The sequence below is a fragment of the Diceros bicornis genome, chromosome 10 (genome assembly GCF_020826845.1).
Source record: "Diceros bicornis minor isolate mBicDic1 chromosome 10, mDicBic1.mat.cur, whole genome shotgun sequence".
Lineage (NCBI taxonomy): Eukaryota > Metazoa > Chordata > Mammalia > Perissodactyla > Rhinocerotidae > Diceros > Diceros bicornis.
Window position 1 is genome coordinate 77,391,688 of NC_080749.1, and position 23,877 is coordinate 77,415,564.

A 23,877-nucleotide genomic window follows, 5' to 3' on the forward strand; every position below is an offset into this window, starting at 1 on the left:
TGTTGAAGCATTTTTATCATTGCTGCTTTAAAATATTTGATAGATAATTCTAATGTCTCTGACATCTCACTGTTGGTATCTATTGGTTGTCTTTTTTCATCCAGTTTGAGATTTACCTCATTCTTGGTATGACAAGTGGTTTTGAAGTGAAATCTGGAATTTTTCATATTATGTTATATGACTCTACATCTCATATAAACCTTAGCTTTTACCGTGTTGTCTCTGATACTACTCCAGCAGGGGAGAAAGGTGGCTATCTTCTTACTGCCAGGTAGAGGTAGAAGTCCAGATTCCCCACTTGGCCTATTTTGACACTGAATAGGAGGGAAGGGCTCCTTATTATTTCTGGGTGGAGATAGATGTTCTGGCTTCTCACCTGTTCTATAATGACACTGTGGTAGGGATGGCCTCATTATTTTGCTGGACAATGGAGGAAGTCCTGACTCTCCTTATGATATCCACCAACACTGTGCGGGGAGGAGAAGGCTTGTTACTGGTGATGGAGATGAAATTCCAGGCTCTCTACTTGGCCTTCTCTGACACCACTCTGGCAGGGGTATCAAGGCACCTCGTTATAACGTGAGGGTGGAAGTCTAGGCTCCCCACTCAATCTTTGCTTGTTCGGTGGGACTAGATTTTTCTGTCATATTTGGCTGGAGCAGAACAGTTATTTTCTATACGTTTTCTATGTTGCCAGGCTTCCCCTTTTCCTGGTGCTTTGTTTAGAGAGAGTGGTCTTTTCTTGAGACTTTATTGTCTGTGCCTATTGGAGTTTCTGAGTTGCTGGCTTCTTTAGCTTCAATTCTGCAATTTACAAAGCAAAAAGAAAACCCAGGGTAATCACCACTTTGTTATTCCTTGACTCCCAAGGTCCCTAGCCTGTCTGCTTTCTTTTTTTCCACCTTTCAGAGTCATCTTATGTTTGTTTTATAAATAATGTCTTAGTCAAGGCTACTTCATCTCTTATTTTATTCCCCTTGTGCTTAAATTCAAAGATCTCTAAATTCTATTGTATCTGGAGTGAAAGCTGGGTCTTGTTGTTTTAAAATATATCCGCAAAAGTTTTGACACTCCTCCTTTCAAAAAGTAAAGCCTATTTCTCCTCCCTTTGAGTGTGGGCTGGACTTAGAGCCTAGTTTTTAATTAGTCCTCCTCCTCCCCAGCCCTATGCAACCACTCATCTAATTTCTGTGTCTGTAGATGTGCTATTTCCAGACATTTCGTATAAATGAACTCATATAATATTTGATCTTTTGTGACTAGCATTTTCCACTTAGCATAGTTTTTTCGAATGTTACAGCGTGTATCAGTACTTCACTCCTTTTATTACTGAATAATACTTCATTGTACGGACATATCACATTTTATTTATTCATGCATCAGTTAATGGACATTTGAGTGTTTCCACTTTTTGGCTACTATGAATAATGCTACTATGAACATTTGTAAACAAGTTTTTGTGTGGATATATGTTTTCATTTCTCTTGAGTATATTAGGAGTAGAATTTCTGGTTATATGACAAATCTATATTTAACATTTTGAAAAACTGTTAAACTGTTTTCTAATCAGCTGCACCATTTCTACCAGCAAAGCACGAGGGTTCTAACTTGTCTACATTGTCACCAACACTAGTTATTATTTGTATTTTTTTATTATAGCCATCCCAGTGGGTGTGAAGTGGTATCTCTTGTGGTTTTGATCTGCATTTCCCTAGTGGCTAATGATGTTGAGTATCTTTCATGTTCTTATTGTCCATTTGTATATCTTCTGTGAAATATCTATTCAGATCCTTTTCCCATTTTTTAAATTGGGTTATTTGCCTTTTTATGGCTGAATGGTAAGAATTATTTATATATTTTGGATATAAGTCCCTTAACAGACATGTGACTTCCAAATATTTTCTCCCATTCTATGGGTCGTTTTCTCACTTTCTTTTGAACCATCAAAAGTTTTTTTGTTTAGATGAAGTCCAATTTGTCTATTTTTTCTTTTGACTCTTTTGCTTTTGATCATATCCAAGAAGGCTTTGGCTAATGCAAGATTGAGAAGATTTACTCCTATTTTTTTCCTAAGAGTTTTATAGTTTTAGCTCATACATTTAGGTCTATGATCCATGTTGAGTTAGTTTTTATGTGTGGTGTAAGGAAGGGGTCTAACTTCATTCTTTTGCATGTAGCTACCCAGTTGCCTCAGCACCACTGTTGAAAAGACTTCTTTCTCCATTGATTTATCTTGGCACCCTTGTTGAAAATCAACTGACCATAAATTTAAGGTTCATTTCTGGACTCTCAATTTGATTCCATTGTTCTATATATCTACCCTTATGCCAGTACAACACTGTCCTGATTACTGCAGCTTTGTAGTAAGTTTTGAAATGGGGGAGTCCTCCAACTTTGATCATCATTTTTCAAGATTGTTTTGGCTATTCTGGGTCATTTTAATTTCTACATTCATTTTAGGATCAACTTGTACATTTAAACAAAAAATGCAGCTGGGATTTTGACAGGGATTGTGTTGAATCTGCAGATCAATTGGAAGAGAATCGTAACAACATTAAGTCTTCTGATCTACAAACATGGGATGTCTTTCCATTTATTTAGGTCTTTTTAAATTTCTTTCAACAATGTTTTGTAGCTTTCAGTATACAAGTTCTTCACTTCTTTCATTAAATTTATTCCTAAGTATTTTATTCTTTTTGATGCTATTGTAAATGGAATTGTTTTCTTAATTTCATTTTTAGATTGTTCACTGCTAATGCATAGAAATACAATTGATTGTTGTATACTGATCTTGTATCCTGCAACCTTGCTGAACTCATTTATTTCTAATAGTTTTTAGCAGATTCCTTAAGATTTTTCATATATAAGATCATGTCATCTGCCTGGTTTTACTTCTTCCTTCCAATCTGAATGTCTTTTGTTTCTTTGTCTTGCCTAATTGCCCTGGCTAGAACCTCCAGTACAACGTTGATTGGAAGCGGCAAGAGTAGACATCTTTATGTTGTTCCTGTTCTTAGGGAGCAAACATTCAGTCTTTCACCATTAAGTATAATGGTAGCTATGGGTTTTTCATAGATGTCCTTTATTAGGTTGAGCAAGTCCCTTCTACTCCGAGTTCGTTGAGTATTGTTTTTCTCTCTCTTTTTTTTTTTATCATTAAATGGTGTTGGATTTTGTCAAATGCCTTTTCTGTGTCTATTAAGATGATCATGTCATTTTTACTTTTTATTCTATTGATATGGTGTATAATGTTAATTGATCTTCAGATGTGAAACCAACCTTGCATTCCTAGGATAAATCCTCCTTTGTTGTGGTGTATAATTCTTTTTTTATGTTGCTGGATTTGTCTTGCTAGTATTTTGTTGAGGATTTATTAAGTTTTTAAATGATTTTCCTATCCTTTTAATAATGAGTAAAGTTCAATGCATGCAAATGCAGTCAGCTAAATCATTGCATTTGAGGATTCAAGTGTTAAAAATAATTCATAAGGTCTTAACATGTAGTGATTGTATTTTGCTGAAGCCTGTGCTTAAATCATATGCTATAAGAGCAGCATAAAGGGTGTCACTTACCTAGTGAGACCAGTCAAACAATAAGCTTTCAAATCCCCAGATGAATTTGTTCTCCAATCCTGTTTTATCAGGCATTTTGGGGGCAAAATTATATTCTAGAGTTGCATACCTCATATGAGGCCCACTTCTCTCAATGTCCAGTTTTGGTACAGAGGCTAATTAAAATACAAAAAAAACCCTGTCCAAAACCAAGAAAAACTGAAAAGAAATAAAACATTTGTTGGAATCTCTCAAAGAATATCAAATGGGATCCAATTCAAATCTCATGAAAAAGCTTCTTAAAATCTTTTTTCCCTATTCCTTTCCTACTCAATCTCCCACAGGGACCCACATTTAAGGTCGTCTGTCTTTTTTTCCCCATTCTTTGCTGTATGGTATCCATTTATTTTACCTTTTAGTAGAGAAATTGCACATTTGTGGTTCATAGGCCAAATATGGCCTATGCATGCATTTGATACAATGTTTAAAAAAAATTTAATTAGTTGTCAACATTTATAAATTGGGAAATGACACATAAAAATTTGTGTATCTGATTCCCCTTGAAAAATTTGAAAGTTTGACAAAATGTTGCCTTCATTTTACAACTGGCTGGTAGTGACTAGTGATTGCCTCCTTCAAATATGACGTGTCCCTCTAGTTTGCTACAGTCTACTAGTCCCTGTTGTACTACATATGGCCAATTTTACTATTTATGATATAGGCCTAGTCTCTAGATATTGGAGTTTGTGACCTTTTAATGCTGTCCTTTCCAGTGTAATTAGCCTTTCTCAGATTCCTTCCAATTTTTCAACTCTTCATATTTATTATATTTAGTAGTTTAACAAAAGTTCTGAGAGCCCCACAGGATCCCCTGAGCACTGTCAAGAGTCCAGAGATGAGCTGTAGCCTTTTGGGCACTATAAGCATAATAAAATCCCTGTGGAGATCCCCATCTGTTAGAAAGGAGGGGTAAACTCAAACGACTGGTTGCAGTCACTTTGTATATGTAAGACCTCTTGCAGGGAAGGAAAGCCCAGCTCTATGAGACAATAAAGGGGGAAAGTGCTCGGCTGTCTGAACCTATGGTTGTTAGAAAAGTAATGATTTACAAAGGTGGTCTTCCTGGAAAAAGGAAGAGGGGATGGAGAGAGAAAACAGATATTACAGTAATATTAATGAGACCTATGAGAAGGAATTACTCTGTCAATGACTTACCATAAATGATATACTTACCTCAACTGATGAATTGAGAGCTGTTACTTTCTCCGAAGTGGCTCTTGTAGGGTTGTGTAAATCCTTGACTGTGGGGAAAAAACCTTGTGCTTATTTTACTCAGTTTCTTTACTTTTGGCCTTTAAATATTTATTTGTATTTCTCAAAGACCTCACTTATCTTAGATATACTGAGACAACTTTGTAGTATTTAATGTTTACTACCATTAATTTTCTTTATAAAACACAAGAACTCCCCATCCCCTTCAGTACTGACAGATTCAATTAAAAGGTCAACCTAAAAACAAGACCACAAAAATCAAAAGCTGCCTTTGGAGTACATGTATATGTTTGGGCTTTTGGATTACATTTCAGCAATCCTCTACCTAATAAGAGAAAGTAACAATATGTATGTGATTCACAAAATAGAGTGAAGGCTGGTTGCCTCAATATGGTTATAGATTCATTATTATATAATTAGCTTCTGCTTCTTTTTAACCAGTTATTTTTAGAAAGCAGCAGATCTACTTAGTAATAATGATTTTTGATTGGTTACACTAGTATGATGTCAGATGGAACCTAACAATTTAGACCAGAGTAGGTTAGCATATTATACCTCTATGAAGTCACTAAAAACATATAAGTATATACAAGAAAATTATATTTCATCATTTGCTCATTTCTGTTCTCCCCCTCCCCCCAAAGCCCCAGTAGATAGTTGTATGTCATAGCTGCACGTCCTTCTAGCTGCTGTATGTGGGATGCGGCCTCAGCATGGCCGGAGAAGCAGTGCGTAGGATACAAACCCCGGCCGCCAGCAGTGGAGCGCGTGCACTTAACCACTAAGCCATGGGGCCATGCTCATTTGTGTTCTTAATTTAAGTCTATTTGTTAATATTTGATATGCAGAGAAAGAAAACAGTGTGTGTGCTTAAACACACACATATGTAGACTCGGAACAGTTAATACATGAAGTGCTTAGTTGGATTCTTGGCCTAGAGTAAGGCGTCAATCAATGTTGGCCATAATTTTTATAATTCTCACTAATATTCTCTCCCACAAGATTCTCCCACAAGAACACCTTGCAAGTCTTTGCACAACTGAAGCAATTTGAGTTTAGAATCCTGGACCCCCCCCCCCCCCCCCCCCCCCCCCCCCGCGTTCCCAGTCTTTAGCATACATTTGGCCAATCTTATTCTTACACAACCGGCCACGGATGGTTGTTGGACACCCATGACTTTCCTACTGTTCAAACTGGTGTTTGAAAACCCTAAAACAGCAAATCCTGTTGGCTGCAAACACCACCGACAGCAAATGTGCGACAACTAACGCTTCGCTCCCGTTTTTCCTGTCCCTGTCCATGTGCCCTGCTCCGCTACCAATCAGAGAGGCATTAGACTTCAGACCTAACCATAAATTCCCCATGACCCTAGAAATCTTCCTACATCTGCAAAGGAAACTTGAGGGTATGAGAAGAAGGAGATTCCCTTCAGCCTGGGCATGTAGAAGACTCCCCACAGATTTCTCTACAGGACAGAATTACTCTATTTATATCTTTGGGACTGTGTCCCTTTTAAGGCTGGAAGGACGAGACAAACCTCACCTGAAAGGTGAGCCTACCGACACAGGAGCATGGTATACTCAAAACTCGCTGCCGGGGCGGCCAGCGGCTTAGCGGTTAAGTACGCAGGCTCCGCTACTGGCGGCCCGGGTTGGGATCCGGGCGCCGCACCAAGGGGCGGCTTGTCCGGCCATGCTGAGGCCATGTCCCACATACAGCAACTAGAAGGATGTGCAACTATGACGTACAACTATCTACTGGGGCTTTGGGGAGAAAAAGGGAAAAAAAGGAGGATTGGCAATAGATGTTAGCTTAGGGCTGGTCTTCCTCAGCAAAAAGAGGAGGATTGGCATGGATGTTAGCTCAGGGCTGATCTTCCTCACAAAAACAAACAAACAAAAACTCTCTGCTAGATTACTGGACAGCGACCTTCGGGCCACCCTTGCTGCTGCGCATGCGCCACAACTGCCGGGCCGCTGGTTCTGAGCTCTTGGTTCCTTTATTCTCTTTTCTTTCTCTCGCCTGCTATTTCCCAGACTTCCGTTCGAACTTCCCGCCGCAGCAGAACCCACCAATCACAAACGTCCTTCCTCGGGCCACGCCCCCCCCAGCACCGTCTCCGGGCGCACACCCCTCCTCCCTTACGCACGCTGCGCGCGGACGTCGGCCTCTGACGCCGCCGTCGCCCCTGCACCGAGTCCCGCCCGGCCGCTCCCACCGACCGTTGGCCGCCGGGCCGAAGTCCCTCCCTCAGGACCTCCCCACCCCTCGGAACCGTTCTGGCGGCGGCGACCCATGTGGGGGTTCAGGCTCCTGCGGTCGCCGCCGCTGTTGCTCCTGCTGCCGCAGCTCGGAATCGGCGCCGCCGCGTCCCGCTCTCAGGCCGCAGCCATGAACCTGGGCGGCAGCAGCGGTGCGCGATGCGCCGCCTCGGCCGAGGGGCGCCGGCCGCCGTGCCTGCAGCTGCCCACGGTGCCGGGAGCCGACCCGCAGCGCAGCAACGAGTTGCTCCTGCTGGCGGCGGCGGCGGCGGCGGGGGAGGGACCGGAGCGGCGGGAGGAGCGGCAGCCGCCGCCCCAGCATCACGTTCTCTATTTCCCCGGGGATGTGCAGGTAACCTGGGGCCTGCCTGGGCACCTGTTCCTTCCTCTTGTGCGTATGCGGATCCCCCGGATCCTGCCCTCGTGGCTGTGCCCGGGTCCTTGCCTCGCCTGAACACACCCACACATGGGCTCCCGGGGGTGGCTCTTCCGTTTCTCCACGGAATCCCCAACCGCCCTTCCACACCCCTGAGCCCCTCCTCGAGGAGCCCCGCGGGAAAGGTGTCCTTGGAGGGTCACGCCTCGAAAGACCAGCTGTCAGTCCAGGCTTCGGGGGAGTGGGATTTGAGACAGAAGGAACGAAACACACAATGTATATTCATTCTATAGCTTGGGTTCCCGGAGGAGTGTGTGTGTGTGTGTGTGTGTGTGTGTGTGTGTGTGTGTGTGTGTGTGTGTTGGGCAGTAGACAGACAGATAACTGTTAAATTAACTTAGCACGTAATGTTCCCAAAACGCTGGCAGTAATTAAAAAGCAAACAAGTAAACAAAAGACCACTGCAAGGGTATGAGACTCAGTAACCCTAAGAAAGGGAGGGTGAGTGGAAGAAAAGGGGCAGTCATTGCTAAGCCTGCCAATATTTTGATGCTCCCCCAAATTCTGTACTTCTGTTTTTGTATGTGATTTTATCTTTATTATTAATTTTATAGCTGCAGGCAAATATCCGTGGATTCTGGTCCTGGAAAGCTGGGTCTTAATCTAGATCTTAATCAAGAACTGCGTGGTCTAATACGGTAGCCATTAGCTATATGTGGCTATTTAAATTAACTTAAATAGAATTAAAAATCCAGTTCCTCAGTCGCACTAGCTGCATTTCAAGTGCTCGGCAGCATCTAAGGTTTGTGTGTGCTGTAATGGACAGCGCAAATACAGAGCGTTTCCACTGAAGCTTCCCATCAATACAGAAAGTTCTGTTGGATAGTGCTGGTGTAGACAGGTACAGCTAGAATATGGCTAGATGTATTTCTTATACCATGAAACAGTATTAGTTTATTGTTTTTAAAATTGATGCTTTAAAATGATATATTTACAAGCCTTGTGCCCTAAGTCAAATGATGATTAAGATATATGTAGTTTTTTCTCCTGCCCTCAAGATGGTTGACTGGTCTAGCTGACTGCCAATAAAAGCTATGGAAAAACTAATATTTACATTTAAGAGAAGAAACTTAATTTACTCAATCGGTGCCCTTTTGCTCCATTTGGGAAAACAGCATGACATTGCTGACAGCGACTTCCAGAGATTTGTGGACCAGCTACTGTGTGTGCATCTATGATAATGATAGTAATGATAACTAACCTTTGTTGAGCACCTACTACATGTATTTAAAGTGTGCCAGGCAGAATATAGTACAGGTCTTCAGATGAGGTCTAAAAGGTGCTAAATACAGTTAGAGTAATACCTCCTTTTGTTTTGACATCATCCATTTCTTTATGTAGCCTGAGATTCCATTAGCTTTTTCGACAGTAATATATACTGTTGATTTATGCAGAGTATGAAGTGCTCTAAAAACCCATGTCTTGTAGAGAAGAAATGGAGGATATTGCATCAGAAGGCGTTGAGGCCAGATTTCCTAGGTTTGAACCCTGATTCTGCATTTTTTAGCTATGACATCTCTGGCCAATTGCAGCTACCTCAACTATAAAATAGGAATAATAACTTATATCAGTGAGGATTAAATATGTGAATACCCAGAGAGTTACAGTTTCTTCTCGTCTTTCTGGTGACCTTTTTAATTATTGGAGTACCCTAGTGCTCAGATCTTGGACTTATCCTCTGTCTCCCTTTACTCTTTTGGTGATCTCTTTTAGTCTTGTGGCTTTACACACTACCTGTACTCTGACAGCGTTCAACATTTGTGTATCTAGCCTAGACTTATTCCAGAACTTTAGACTTACCAATTACATGCACCATATTTCCTTTTGGATATTTAATAGACAATTCAAAACTAAAATATCTGCATCTTAGCCACTAAATCTGTTCTTCCTGCAGTCGTCTTCATCTCAGTTAGTAGAAGCTCTTCCTTTTTTCGTTGGTCAAGTTAGAAATCTTGAAGTTAATCCTTTAGTCCTCTCTTTCACACCTCATATCTTAATCCATCAACAAATAAAGTGGCTTCACTTTCTAAATGTATCTAGAAGTGATCAGAATAGTCATTTTAAAGTGTAAGTCACATCATGCCATACCTCTGCTCAGAAATCTCCAATGGCTTCCCACGTTACTCTGAGTAAAAGCCAGAGACTCCTTGATGGCCTGCAAGGCCCTTCACTATCTTTATCTTTTTTCACCCTGTTGCTTTTCTGACTGTCTCCTTTTTCTGTTTTACTCTGCTCCAGCCACACTAGCCTTCTTCATATTGCCCATGGTAGGCACACTTCACCTCAAAAGCTTTGCACATACGGCCTGGAACAATCTTCCTGCAGGTATCTGTAGGATTCATTACCTCACCTATTTCAAGTCTTTGCTCAAACGTTGCCATCACAGTGAAGGCATCCTATTTCTTACCTATTTAATAATCATACATATGCACAGGATCCCTGTAACTTTTCTGCTTTATTTTATCCATTTCATTTACTTTATTAGTTATTCATTTTGGTTTTTGTCTGTCTTCCACCACTGCAATGTAAGCTTCATGTCTGTTTCTTCGCTGGTATATCTGTGATGCTTAGTGACTGGCATGTAGTTGGTGTTCAGTAGATAACTTGTTGAATGAATGAATATATGTAAGTTGCTCTGACCAGTGCATCAAGTGCTTGATAAGTCTTGGCTATTATTATATGAAATGCTTTTAGGCTCAGATTTTCTGATCCATATCTTTGCACCTGATTCTTTTGAGCCTAATGTTTATCCTTATGAAATTTACCCTGTTAGATACAGTTCATCTTTTTAGTGTATTGATCCTTTTAGAACACTTATTTTGGTTTTGTATCATATATAGGTTAAATAAGCATTCTTTCTGTACCTTCATTCTTAATTTGGATAAATATTGAACAGAATAGGGCCAAACAGAACTTTGGTAGGTACCATTAGAAGCTTCACCTTATCTTAACATACATTCGTTATTTGCTATTAATTGGATCTGATTGTTCATGTAATTTTAAATCCTAATTACCATTACTTTCTTGATGTTTCTTTTGCAGTCATCTTTTGTTGTATGTCCTTTATTATTCTGTACTTGCCCTGTCATCATTTGAATTACAGGAAAGCTGAGGCCACAGTAATTCATATTTCCTTATGTACCTCTTGATGTTTTTCTTATCGGTAGTGATTTTGGAGGGGGATCAGGATTCTTTTAAGTAGGTGCTTTTCAATTTTCTTGAGTTATCTTGCTTTTTAAAGCCTCAAGATATCAAGTTATACATATCTCTTTTTTTTTGAAGCGTATGCTTACAATTTGATGAATTTTGACAAATGTTACAATTACTTCACCACCACCACAATCATGTTATACAACATCTCCATCACCCTAAAGGGTACCCTTGTGCCCCACTTTGGTCAGTCTCTTATCTCAGCCACAGGCCACCACTGATCTGCTTACTTTCAGTATAGTTTTGCCTTTTCTAGATATTCATTAGGAATCATATAGTATGTAGTCTTGTGTCTGGCTTCTTTCACTCAGCATAATGCTTTTGAAATTCATTCTTACTATTGCTTGTATCAGTAGTTTATTCCTTTTTTATTGCCAAGTAGTTTTCTGTGTATGTGATGTACAATTTGTTTACCCATTCAGCAGTTCATGAACATTTGAGTCATTTCCAATTTTAGCTTTTAAAAATGTTTGCTTTCCTAAATGCTAGGATAGATAGATGCCCCTGTCCTAAGTGTATGTCCTGGTGAGTAGGAAAAGACTCACTTCTCCTCTGTGTCTCTCCTTTACTGCTCACACTGCTGCCACACTCAGAACACTTCTGACACAAGATGTGTGGGGGTTTTCCCCACACCAAGCAATTCTCTGCAATATCAGCTGGGTGTCCTATAATTCGATTCAATTCTGACACTATCTACCTGGAGTTAGTGTCAGATCCCACAAGTTAAGGGCTCAGTCCCGCACACTGCCCTTCCCCCACTTCAGATGCCAATCTCAAGTCCTGGGTTGTCACCTGTACAGCTGTAAATTGGGCTTCCCACGACCCCCTCCTTAGGTTCAGTTCATCTGCTTGGACGGCTCACAGAATTTAGGAAAACACTTTCCTTACTGTTTATCCATTTATCATGGAAGGATAGGATAAAGGATACAGATGAACATCCAGATGGAAGAGATGCATAGGGCAAGGTATGTGGGAAGGAGCGCGGAGCTTCCACGCCCTCTCTGAGTGCACCACTCTCCTGGCACCTCCATGTGTTCACCAACCCAGAGGCTACCCACTCGTACTTTGGAGTTTTTATAGAGGCTTCATTGCGTCGGCATGATCAGTCATTAACTCAATTTCCAGCCCCTCTCTGGAGAATGGAGAGTGGGGCTGAAAGTTCCAAACTTCTAATCATGTCTTGGTCTTTCTGTGACTAGTCTCTATTCAGGAGCCCACCAAGAATCACCTCCTTAGAACAAAAGACAGTCCTCACCCAGGAAAATTCCAAGGATTTTAGGAGCTCTGTGCCAGGAACCAGAGGCAGGAACATGTGTGTGTGTGTGTGTGTGTGTGTGTGTGTGTGTGTATTTTCTATTATTTTGTACCTGGTCATGTACCCTGGGGCTTCCTGTGCTCTGTCAGGCAGCCTTCTTAGGCTGGTTCCTGTTATTTTCCTTCTAGCTTTCTTACATGGGATGTCTAGTGTAGGGAGAGAGGGAGAATCCCCCTCTGCCCTTTCCCTTAAGGTTCTTATGGCTGGCCAAATAATCAACAAGACAGGTTAGCAGGAGAAAAGAATACCAAGTTGAATAACATGTATACATGGGAGAAACTCAGAAATGAGCAACTCATCCCTCTGTCTAAGCTGCTTGCTTAAGTATTGTAGCTAAAGGCGAGGAAGGTGTTGGGGGTGGGTAGTGGTCTGGGACTTCAGAGGGCAAGAAGACAATTCTTTTTAGGGTCATCTATAGATAATGTGGTCAGGGAGAGATAGAGTTTTTTGATAAAAGGGGCTTGGTGCCCCTCCCATTGTAACATCTAGTGCCCCTCCCATTGTAACATCTATTGTACGTTATCATTACAGCCATCAGGAGAGAAGATCTGTTCCAGGAAGGAGCTACCATGTCAAATTCTTTAGGCAGTTAGTGGGGGAGGTCAGATGTCCCTCAGAGAAAACAATCAAGGTAAAGAGATATATTTCAGGGTGGCCAAATCTTGATCTCCCACAGTCCCGCCTTTGAAACTAAATGTTTCACAGTCCTTTTGAAACTTAAAGAAGTTTCATAGTCCAGAAGCTGAGTTGGTAGATTGTTTCATCTCACTGAACACATTTCTTAGTCCTGATAATAGATCAGTTCAATTAAGTTCATTTTAGAAGGTGGTGATGCAGGTGGGCTGTCAAGGTTACGCCTTTATTGTGGAAGCAAGCAATCAAGTATTTAATAGAAGCATTTCTATGTAAACAAAAGAAAAACAAGGTTAATGGTTGGAGCAAGTTGTAAAGCAGTTTCTGAGTTTAGAGGACAGCCAGTTAAGAAGATTTTTAGATGTCAGCGTCAAAGCATCTTTTGCAGTTTAAAATGTCTCTGATGATGTCATCATGTAATCTCTTAAGTTTATATCAAGTCCATCAGCTTCAGTTTGTAAGGCTTCAGGATAAAGGGCAGGTTTAGTTCTCAGTGATTCCAAATGAAAATGATGGAAAAAATGAAAAACATTAGTTTGGAGATCTGTAGCCAGATATTTTAGGAGACTAGAAGAAATCAGGATCCAGTCCAGTAAACAGATATAAAACAAAAACCTCAAAAGACAATTAACAAAACTAGGATCTAATATCCGTAAATGTATACTAGAGTTTTTACTGAAATATAATTTTTCTCTCTAAAATCACCCTCATTTTTATCAAAGATAGCCAAATTAAAACTAACTAGTTTGTGAAATAAGTCTAGTTCCAATAAAGTTGGCCCAATTATTTACATAAGTACAGCAAGAAGAGCAATTGATCACATAGGCTCTTTTAAATCTGCTTTGCTGGAACTTTTTATAAGGAATCTCAGATTGAATTTTAAAGGCCTCTCGAGGCCAGGAAAGCCAAGCCAAGGATTTTGTCATCCAACTTCGCCTGTAATACCTACAGATTCGGGTGAATTCCTCTCTTCCGAGGTTCCCCCCAAATATTTCGAGGTTCCTTGTACCTGCCAGATAAGTGACATTCTTGACTTATCCTGGTAAGTGCTGCTTGGAACATAAGGTACCAGGCCAATATTTCCATGTGGCTTTATTCCATAAAGTCCAATCTTCATACCTCAAAAGCTGTATGGCTATATTGCAAATATGATGTTCCAGTCACAGCCTTGGTAATTTAACCAGTGTTTCCATTTGTGTCCTGTTATAAGGAGAACAGATTCTTATTGAACTTATGCAAATAACTATATTACCATGAAAACAACAATACTCACTAAGAGTTTCCAAATTCGAGGGATCAGATAGAGAGAAAAAGATAAATATTTCAATTTTACTTACAAAAGTATCATTTACCAAATTGTTATAAGTCATAGCTAGCTCAGGAGAAAAGAGAAAAAATTTTCCTTAAATCTGAAAAAACAAAACATTAAAAATTCAGCAATACTTCAAATGAAAAATCATAAAAATTATAATCATCCTTATCAGTTCATTCAGTCCTGTGTAATCCATTCTTGATCCCAATCTTTTTGTTAGCAGCTTCATGAAGTTATCAGTCTGTCCATCGGATTTCTGTAATTTTTTACCAAGTTCAGTTTTATGATCAGAAAGTTTGTCAGAAACTTGTGTTCCAGTGTAAATGTCAGAGTCCTTTCTATGAATTTTTTTGAAGTTGAAACATATTTTGCAAAAGCATTAGAGCCAAGAAATAAGTCTGTAAACAAGACCTCAAAAATGGCAATTGACAAAGAAATTTGGTTAATTTTGTGACATACAACACGTTAAAATAATAACCAGAATTATGACTGATAACCAGGACAGATCAGAATTTCAGTAATGTTATACAATTTTAAAACACCTATGTCAATAACATTTACCCACATAATACCACCTAAGCAGACTTATCATCACTCGTCTGACAATGCTGTCCATGTAATTTAACATACTGAATAAGCCTAATAAGTTTAGTATCTTTCTCCTTATAGGAAGAGAGCAAATTTCTTTGAGAAGTTCCAGGGCCCTTTGAAAATTCTCAAAGAAAAAAAGACTTTATTTAAGATATGAATTTTGGGGAGCTTGTCAAAAATATAAAAACTCAAAGCAAACAGAGCATTAACAGTCCAAAAAGCCTTTACAGAATACCTCGTCGTTGCACGGACATTTTCTTGCAGTTGGCAGGGGACCTGTGTCATCTACCCCGTTCCGTGACCCAACTTATCCTGTCACGGGAGTCTTCTGAAAGTGGCGAGCGCCCTGATGGCTCTTAACTGCTCGACCCGTACCCACCAAATTTGTGGCATTTTTTTTGGCTTCCAAGATGCCCTTGGCAATGGCCTTCACCTCATGTGCATATTAACCCACAGCAAAGTTTGTCTAAATAGACACCGGTCTGGTGAGACCCGCAAACTCACCAGTCTGTGGGGCCGGCCCGGACAGCAGGCTTATAGGGCCTATGCCTGTGTCCTACCCTATGGTATTTCCTTCTTAGGACACACGACACAAAAGACACAGACAAAAGAGAAAAACGGAAACCATCTCTGGGAGGAAAAGGGATCAAGATCAAAACCAAGAGTACTCTACCAAATTTACCAGAGTCACTAAAAGCACAAAAAACTAGTTTCCCAAATATTTTCTCCTGCCAATCTAAATTTAGAAAGAGAAAAAAATTCTCACCACTTCCTTCTACCGGACTCCGCAGACAGAGATTCCGGGAGGCTGACTTGGTAAGAAGTCTTACCTTTTGCCGGCTTTCATCAGGCGTTCCCGTAACTCATCATCTGCAGTAGTCCAGGGAGAAGGCAGTTCTTCTAGCCAGAGAAGGCACCTTGCCAGCCAGTGGGGATTCTGCTCACAGCGCCAAAACTGTAGGGAGAGAGGGAGAATCCCCCTCTGCCCTTTCCCTTAAGGTTCTTATGGCTGGCCAAATAATCAACAAGACAGGTTAGCAGGAGAAAAGAATACCAAGTTGAATAACATGTATACATGGGAGAAACTCAGAAATGAGCAACTCGTCCCTCTATCTAAGCTGCTTGCTTAGGTATCGTAGCTAAAGGCGAGGAAGGTGTTGGGGGTGGGTAGTGGTCTGGGACTTCAGAGGGCAAGAAGACAATTCTTTTTAGGGTCATCTATAGATAATGTGGTCAGAGAGAGAGAGAGTTTTTTGATAAAAGGGGCTTGGTGCCCCTCCCATTGTAACATCTATTTTACATTATCATTACAGCCATCATGAGAGAAGATCTGTTCCAGGAAGGAGCCACCATGTCACATTCTTTAGGCAGTTAGTGGGGAAGGTCAAATGTCCCTCAGAGAAAACAATCAAGGTAAAGAGATATATTTCAGGGTGGCCAAATCTTGATCTCCCACACTAGTTTATGCTCACCAAAGACACTCCCTTGCCCCCTTTTTGTTGGAAGTTCAGCTTGTACCATATATAGCTCTCCTCATTCTACTGTAAGAGTAGTCCACGTAGCTTAAATCTTTGTCATGAATGTCTCCCAACTCTTAGAGACACATGTTAAGTTTTCCTAAAAATCCTTTGTACCTTTGCTTCAGTAGCAGTATGGGGTGGGCCTATAAATTTGGCAGGTCAGCAAGCATCAGCCTGTGGAGTAAGCACCCCTTAATCTCTCCAAGAGATTCTCTTGCCACCTGCTTCCGTGGGGATGAGGAGAAGCATGCCCCCTACCCCTGCCTCCTTTCAAGGAGAATAAGTGCATTGCATTCCCAACTGGGATGAAAACTCTCTCAAAAGAAAGCCCTCTCTTCCCACAGTCTCTGGCCTTTTATGTAGATTGGCCATAGGCAGTAGCCCAGGTTGCAGAACCGGTTTTGCTACCTGTTAGCAAGTCTTATGGGGATGTCTGGTGTCTCTTCTTAGAATATGGGTGTACTTATCCATTGTTCTCAGATCTGGGCTTTGACACAAGAGTAACAACCCTGTTTTTTACATTTTAGTATGCATAGTTCCTTACTAGGAGCATTTTCCCCCTCTGATCACGTAATCTGGGGCTAATCAAAGAAAATACCAAGTTTTTAGATTTACCACCTCCTATGTGGTAGAAACTAAACTGAGTCATAAAATCTTGAGTTCATTTTGGCTCATTGAATAACTATATCATATAAATAACTGTATAGTTTCTAGGACCTCGGTTGCCTTAGCTATAAAAGGGATTTAGATGAGCCCTTTCAGGTCTAAGTTCCTGTGATAATTTTATCTCTCACAAATCTAGATGTACAGAAGGCAGTAGCAGAATTCATAAAAAGTTAAATGATAGCCTTCTGGGAATAAATATTTTTTATTTATTATTTATTTTTTATTTATTAATATGACAAACAATATTAATGAGATAGAAACTGTTAAGAAGGACTTGAGCATCCTTTTGGTAAAATATCTAAGGACATGAACAGAGAATTAACAAAAGAAAAAAATGAAAATTGCCAATAAACATAGAAAACTATTCACCATGACTAGAATCAAAGCACATGCAAATTAAATCAAAAGACATCATTTTATCATAGTAGCAAATATTTTTTAAATATTAATTCTAGTAGCCAGTGTGGGTAAAGATGTGGGAAAATAAGCACTCTTGTATACTTGCTGTTGACACAAATAATCCATAACCAATCTATAAATCAAAATTGAGGTGAGTTTATTATGAGCCAACCCTGAGGACCATATAGCCCAGGAGAGTCCTTTCACAAAGGAAGGGAGCACTCCAAAGAAGTGGGGTGTACAGAGTGGTTATGTACCGCCAAAGAGCATGCATCACATGTAATAGGAATGTCCCTTTTACGATAGTCATAAGATTGCTTTGCCAGCACAGCAGTTCGGTGAACACAGCAGATCCCGGTGGTCTCAAGGTGGGCAGTCATGGGATCAGCACAGCAGGTCAGCAGTTAATCCTAAATTTGGGGAGAGATGCTTATCCTTAAGGAAATGCCGATGCGTGGGAATCCTTATCTTTAAGGGCATTGTTCTTGTCTGTGGGACCTAGTAAATATTTAAAGCAGATATACAATGCATGCTCAACAGGCCACCTCAGGCCCTTTTGGAAAAACAAGATCAGGCCAAATTAGTTTTAACCCAAATGGCTTCTTCATATACTCCAATATATCCTATTGCTTGTCATTTATTTATTATTCCAGTGGTAGTATAAATTGGTATTAATCTTTCTGATGGGAAGTCTAAAAATTATGATGCAGATCTTATTTATTTATGTGGAATCATGCCTATAATATATTTTTAAGTGAAAACTGTATGTGTAAGCTTGTTGAGGGAGAAGTAAAGATGCCCTCTTATATATTTACTTGTGTATATGTATGTATACTAAAGAAAACTGGATTGCTAGACAATAACATTTTAATAGTGATTATTTCTAATTGGTGCTTTTATGGGTGATTTTTCTCTCTTCCTTATACCTTAGTATATAGACTAAATTTTTGTAGTGAGTATTACTTTTATTAGTTTTAATTTTTAAATAGAAAAATGTACATATGGCTAAAAATTCAGTTTATTTAAGGTTATACATTGAAAAGTAAGTCTCCTTTTCATCTCATTCTCTCCAGTCTCCTGTTTTTCTTCCCCAAGGCTACCACTGTTTATATGTCCTTCCAGAGACATTCTATTTCTATGCTGATGCAAACTTTTTTTTTTTTTTAAACACAAATGATAGCATAGCATACAGGGGTTTTTAGCCCTTACTTTATAAGCCATGTGAGTACTCACAGAGCTGCCTCATTCTTTGGAAGCAGAAATAAATATACTTATACATACTTATTTATGCATTATGCAAGTATATCACTGAGATAAATTCCTAGAAGTGACATTACTAGGTCAAAAGAGAGGTGCATTTAAAACTGTTCAATATATATAGTATATGACTGTTAGAAGTAAGGAAAAATCACAACTCTTATTTCTCTCTCACACCCTCTATCCAATCCATCAGCAAATGCTGTTGACTCGGCCTTCAAAATATATTCAGAATCTGACCACTTCTTACCACCTTCGCTTCTACTACCACTCTGGTTCAAGCCACCTTCTTTCATCAAGATTATACTTCAGCAACCGCCTGCTGGTGTCCCTACTTCAAATCTTGCCCCTTCACACATAGGAACCAGAGAAAACCTTTCAAAATATGGATTATAGCAGCCCTCTGCTCCAAACCCTATCAGAGCAGAAGCCAGAGTCCCCACCGAGTCTTACAAGGCATGATCAGCACCTCCCATCCTCCCCAGCAGTCTCTCTGACCTCCTGGGCAATCACTTGTGCTTGTTCACTCCACTGGAGCAGCACTGGCCTCACTGCTGATTCTAGTCACGCCAAGAGTGCTTCCACTTCAGGGCCTGTTGCACTTGCAGTTCCTTTTGCCTGAAATATCATGACTCCCTCCCTCAGTGCCTGCAGGTCCTTCTCAACTCTTCCCTTGTTGGAGGCCGCCCTGTGTTTTAAATAATCATCTTCCACCCTCTCCAGAACCTTGTACTCCTTTTCTCCTGCTTTATTTATTATACTCCATTGCACTTAACACCGCCTAACATTTCATGTTGTCCAGCCACTAGCCACTTGTGGCTATTGACCACTTGAAATGTTGTTAGTCTAATCAAGGAACTAAATTTTTAATTGTATTTAACTTCAAATTTAAATCTAAAAACTGATACTCAGTTCAGTTCCTGGAAAACTTTTAAGTATATTTGAACAACTTGAATATGTGAATCTACTTTTTCAACTGTACATTTTATGAAATCTAAATTCAGATCAAGTATTTCTGAGGAAAATTTAGCATCCAAATTGAGATGTGCTATACGTATAAAATATACACTGGATTTCAAATTCTTAGAAAAAGAAATGTAATAATCTCTCAGTAGTTTGTTAACATTGGTTACATGTTGAAATGATAATATTTTGGATATATTGGGCTCAATAAAATATATTATTAAAAATAATTTCACCTGTTAACTCTTTACTTTAACGTAGCTACTAGAGAATTTTGTGTGTGGCTCTTGTTATATTTGTTGGCCAGTGTTGCTCTGTCTACTTGTGGAGTTGTTTATTGTGTATCTCTGTACTAGAAGGTAAGCTCCATGAGGGCAGCGGTTTAGTCTGTTCTGATCTATGCCCAATCAGTTGATATCTAATACATTTCCTAGAATAAATGAATAAATTTGAATAAATTTCCATTTTTTAAAAGAGCTATTATGAGTAACACTTAAAAGGAAAACAAAATTTACATGCATGTCTTAGAACCTAAACAAAAAGTTATTAATATATATAGAATGCTTATAAATAAATAAGACCCAAATTAAAAAGGGCAAAAGATATGAATAGGCACAAGTAGAAATCCAAATGGCTAATAAATATATGAACAAAATTTCAACTTCATTCCAATTTTCAATAAATCCAAATTAGAATAAGTTATTCTGTGCTTATGAAATTTAACAAAGATAACAGAAAAATGATACATACTTCTCTGGAAGACAGTATTGTAGTCTAATAATCAACTTTAAATTATTTATATTCTTTGACCTAGTTTTTCCATATCTAGGAATTTATTTTTAAGGATATAATCACAGATATATAAGAAGATTTGTCTATAATGTGCATTGCAGCTTAGTTTGTAATACCAAAATTGAAATCAAACATAGCATTCAGGTTAGAGTAATCCAAAGAGGGAGGGGTTCATGATAGCAGCTTTAATAGGAAAATACTTTAAAATTCTGTTTTGATCAAAAAGTCTGTCTAATAAACCAAATTTTTATTTTCAGATAATGTGTTAGGAACCGTATGTATACTAAGTAAAATTTATTAAAAATATCTATAATCCTAATGTATTTTATTTTTTAAATTCCTACTTTGCAATTTAGCTACATCTTATAACCCTGTCTTATGATAGATTTGAAGCTTAAACTGAAAAAGTGATTTGTTCAAAATCTTATAACTGGGAAATACTGACAGATTTATAGTTTTCATTTCTAGTACATTAACCATAGGTCATTATAACATCTGAACTTTCTCCAAAATAAAAATGGGAAACTATTTTGTGGAAATAATTTTTTATAAATGTGTATTTAATACTTGTTTCATCTTTCTTACCTTTCAGAATTACCATGAAATTATGACTCATCATCCTGAGAATTATCAGTGGGAAAACTGGAGTCTAGAAAACGTTGCCACCATTTTAGCCCACCGATTCCCCAATAGTTATATTTGGGTGATAAAGTGTTCTCGAATGCATTTGCACAAATTCAGCTGCTATGACAATTTTGTGAAAAGCAATATGTTTGGTGCTCCAGAACACAATACTGACTTTGGAGCTTTTAAGCACCTTTATGCATTATTAGTTAATGCTTTTAACTTAAGTCAGAACACTTTGCTATCAAAGAAGAATGTGAAAGATTTGAATAAGGACTCCAAAGCATCTAATTGTAGATCCAGTTCTTCTCATACTACTAATGGTTGCCAGGGAGAAAAAGAGAGGACCTGTGAAAAATTTGATGAGTCTGCCTTGAGTTTTTATCCACCATCACTAAATGGTGCATCTTTTACTTTGATTGGATTCAGTAAGGGTTGTGTTGTTTTGAATCAGTTGCTTTTTGAATTGAAAGAAGCCAAGAAAGACAAGAACATAGATGCTTTTATCAAAAGCATAAGAACAATGTACTGGCTGGATGGTGGTCATTCTGGAGGAAGCAATACTTGGATTACTTATCCAGAAGTCTTGAAAGAATTTGCACAAACAGGGATTATTGTTCACACCCATGTAACACCTTACCAAGTACGTGATTCAATGAGATCTTGGATTGGAAAGGAGCACAAGAAATTTGTTCAGATACTTGGAGATTTTGGTATGCAGGTAACTAGCCAAATTCATTTTGCAAAGGAAGCTCCTTCCATAGAGAATCACTTCAGGGTTCATGAAGTATTTTGAAACTACAAGAATATTAATGTACTTGTTGGAAGAGCATAAGCACTTTGAGTGTTATAAATTCAGATAGAGACATAATTCATAGATGCATTGTGTTTTTTTTGGGGGGGAGCACACATTCCTAAAATATGAGTGTAATGTGCAATAGTATTTCTTGCTTGTGAATGTGAACAGCTTTTAATTTGGAATGGGTTAGAATTAGTTCACTTTAAATCTAAAAGGTGGTTTGTGATAATCCTATGAGGAGATATAAGACCCTTAAGAATGAAGGTTATGATATAGTCCTTATAAAAGGTAATTAAAATTATTGTTAGAAATCGTTTATTTTCTGAGTAATGTTTGAAACTAATTTTGGTGACACTATAACAGTAATTAGCTATTTTGGCACTCAAAACTTTTGAGTGGAAATACTTCCTTTCTCTTCAAACAAAGCAAAGTCACACTGATGTTTTCCATCATTTTGGAATAAGTCTACCTTGCTTTTTCTGTTTTGTAAATTCATGGAGTCATTCTTTAATATGCCACCAAGTGTTTTTTCTTGAGAATCAAAATATATTTGTTTCCAAATATCCAAGAACGTGCAGTAGCATAAAGTTGATTTTTAAAAACATTACACTTAAGCACTGGGGCTTACTTTTTAATTGACAACTTTTAGAAAAGACATTTTGGAGTTTCTTGAATCTTGGCCAAAAACCAGTTCTTTTGGAAAATTGTTTTAAATTGAACATAATTATGTATATTGGATAAAAATACACATGTATACTGGATAAAAGTATATTACAGATTTAAAATCTTTTCATCATATCAGGTTTGTTTGAGAGAGATCAGCTTAGGTAAAATAAATATATAATACTCTATTTGTTAGTGCTCTACTGAAAAGGAGACAGATTCTATAGATGTAAAGCAGTGTTTCTCCAGAAGCATGATTTTCTCTGCCAAAAGAAAGCAGCTCTCTTTGGCCAAAATGCAAAATTATATTGCTATAAGAAAAGTTACAAGGGAAAGTTTGAAGACACAAATGATTTAATTTTGGCTTAAAAACTGAATTTGCTTAACACTGCTACATAATTTGGGTGAGGTTCCCTTCTGCCCGTTTTTCTTGACCTAGATTAAATACATTTTGAGAAACCAAGATCTAATGAATGTCAGCCTACATTGAAACATAGCTGTATGATTACAGTAAAAGGTGAGTGGCCATTTTTTTATTGTTTATTAATAATTAGCTTTTGCAAGTCATGAAATAATTTAGGGAAGTAACATGCTGCTTTCAGACTGAAAAAAAAATAAAGACACTGAAGCATTATCTTAATCCAGAGGACCTAAATTTATAAAACAATGTTGAATCAAAATGTTAATTTCTTGGATTCTTCCCAGAATTATATATATATATATATTTTTTTTTTTTTTAAAGCTCTTTTTTTTTTTTTTTTTTTGGTGAGGAAGATTAGCCCTGAGCTAACATCCATTGCCAATCCTCCTCTTTTTGCTGAGGAAGATTGGCCCTGGGCTAACTTCTGTGCCCATCTTCCTCTACTTTATATGTGGGACGCCTGCCACAGCATAGCTTGAGAAGCAATGCATAGGTCCACGCCTAGGACTGGAATCTGCAAACCCTGGGCCGCTAAAGCAGATCGTGTGAACTTAACCACTACGCCACCAGGCTGGCCCCCCAGAATTATATTTTAATGACTATAAATACATTCCAAATATTCAGAGACTTAGGAGAAAAGATTCTTAATTACCAAATGCTTAAAAATAACATCCCTTAATTCTGTAAACTACTAGTATCTCTCAATGGTCTTTTTTTTTTTTTTTTTTTTTTTAGGACAAAGTAGTTTTATGTTGCTTGTATCTTTAAATACCTGCTTACCTGCTGTTTCTTTTGAGACCAAAAGTTCCCAACAAGGAAACAAGTCAGCCTGATTCTAGCATTTTATTTATTACCTTGTCTTAAAGCACCATAATTGATTGTATGGCTTCTTTCAATATGTTTAATAATCCTCGCTAAAATTCATGTGTATCTAATGTAAAATAGCTAAGTTATGGAATGCTCTAACGAAGGGGGAAGGAAAGGCATTTATTTGTACAGGATTAACTAAAATGGAAAAAGTAGGACTTGTAGCAGAAGGATTCATTAAAAAAGCTGAGATACTTAAAAATCTCGGTTCTTTAGCTATCCAGTCATGTGAATGCTTAATTGTAATTGTCACATGTTGAATGGATATTAACTCACTGGGCACGTGAAACTGCCACTGCATCAAAATGAGACAGTTTGGAAAAGT

At 38.5% G+C, this 23,877-nt stretch overlaps 1 protein-coding gene and 1 long non-coding RNA gene across 2 annotated transcripts; one reads left to right on the plus strand and one right to left on the minus strand.

Annotated features, from left to right (window-relative positions):
• The first annotated feature begins 7,003 nt into the window (after window positions 1-7,003).
• On the plus strand, window positions 7,004-21,917 carry C10H2orf69 (chromosome 10 C2orf69 homolog). The gene is made up of 2 exons (XM_058549520.1): window positions 7,004-7,436; window positions 20,771-21,917. Exons 1-2 carry the CDS (start codon window positions 7,119-7,121, stop codon window positions 21,596-21,598), a joined length of 1,146 nt encoding a protein of 381 aa, XP_058405503.1. The 5' UTR covers window positions 7,004-7,118; the 3' UTR covers window positions 21,599-21,917.
• On the minus strand, window positions 12,672-16,885 carry LOC131410958 (uncharacterized). Its single transcript, XR_009221440.1, has 2 exons — window positions 14,261-16,885; window positions 12,672-14,087 (listed from the first exon to the last, which is right to left on the minus strand). It is a non-coding gene; the product is annotated as an uncharacterized LOC131410958 (long non-coding RNA).
• Window positions 21,918-23,877: the final 1,960 nt, after the last annotated feature.

Excerpts from the sequence above, each read along its gene's own strand:
- C10H2orf69 (XM_058549520.1), top strand. The coding sequence starts at position 7,119 with ATGTGGGGGTTCAGGCTCCTGCGGTCGCCGCCGCTGTTGCTCCTGCTG. Across the intron at positions 7,437-20,770 it reads ATTTCCCCGGGGATGTGCAG|AATTACCATGAAATTATGAC; the intron begins GTAACCTGGGGC and ends CTTACCTTTCAG.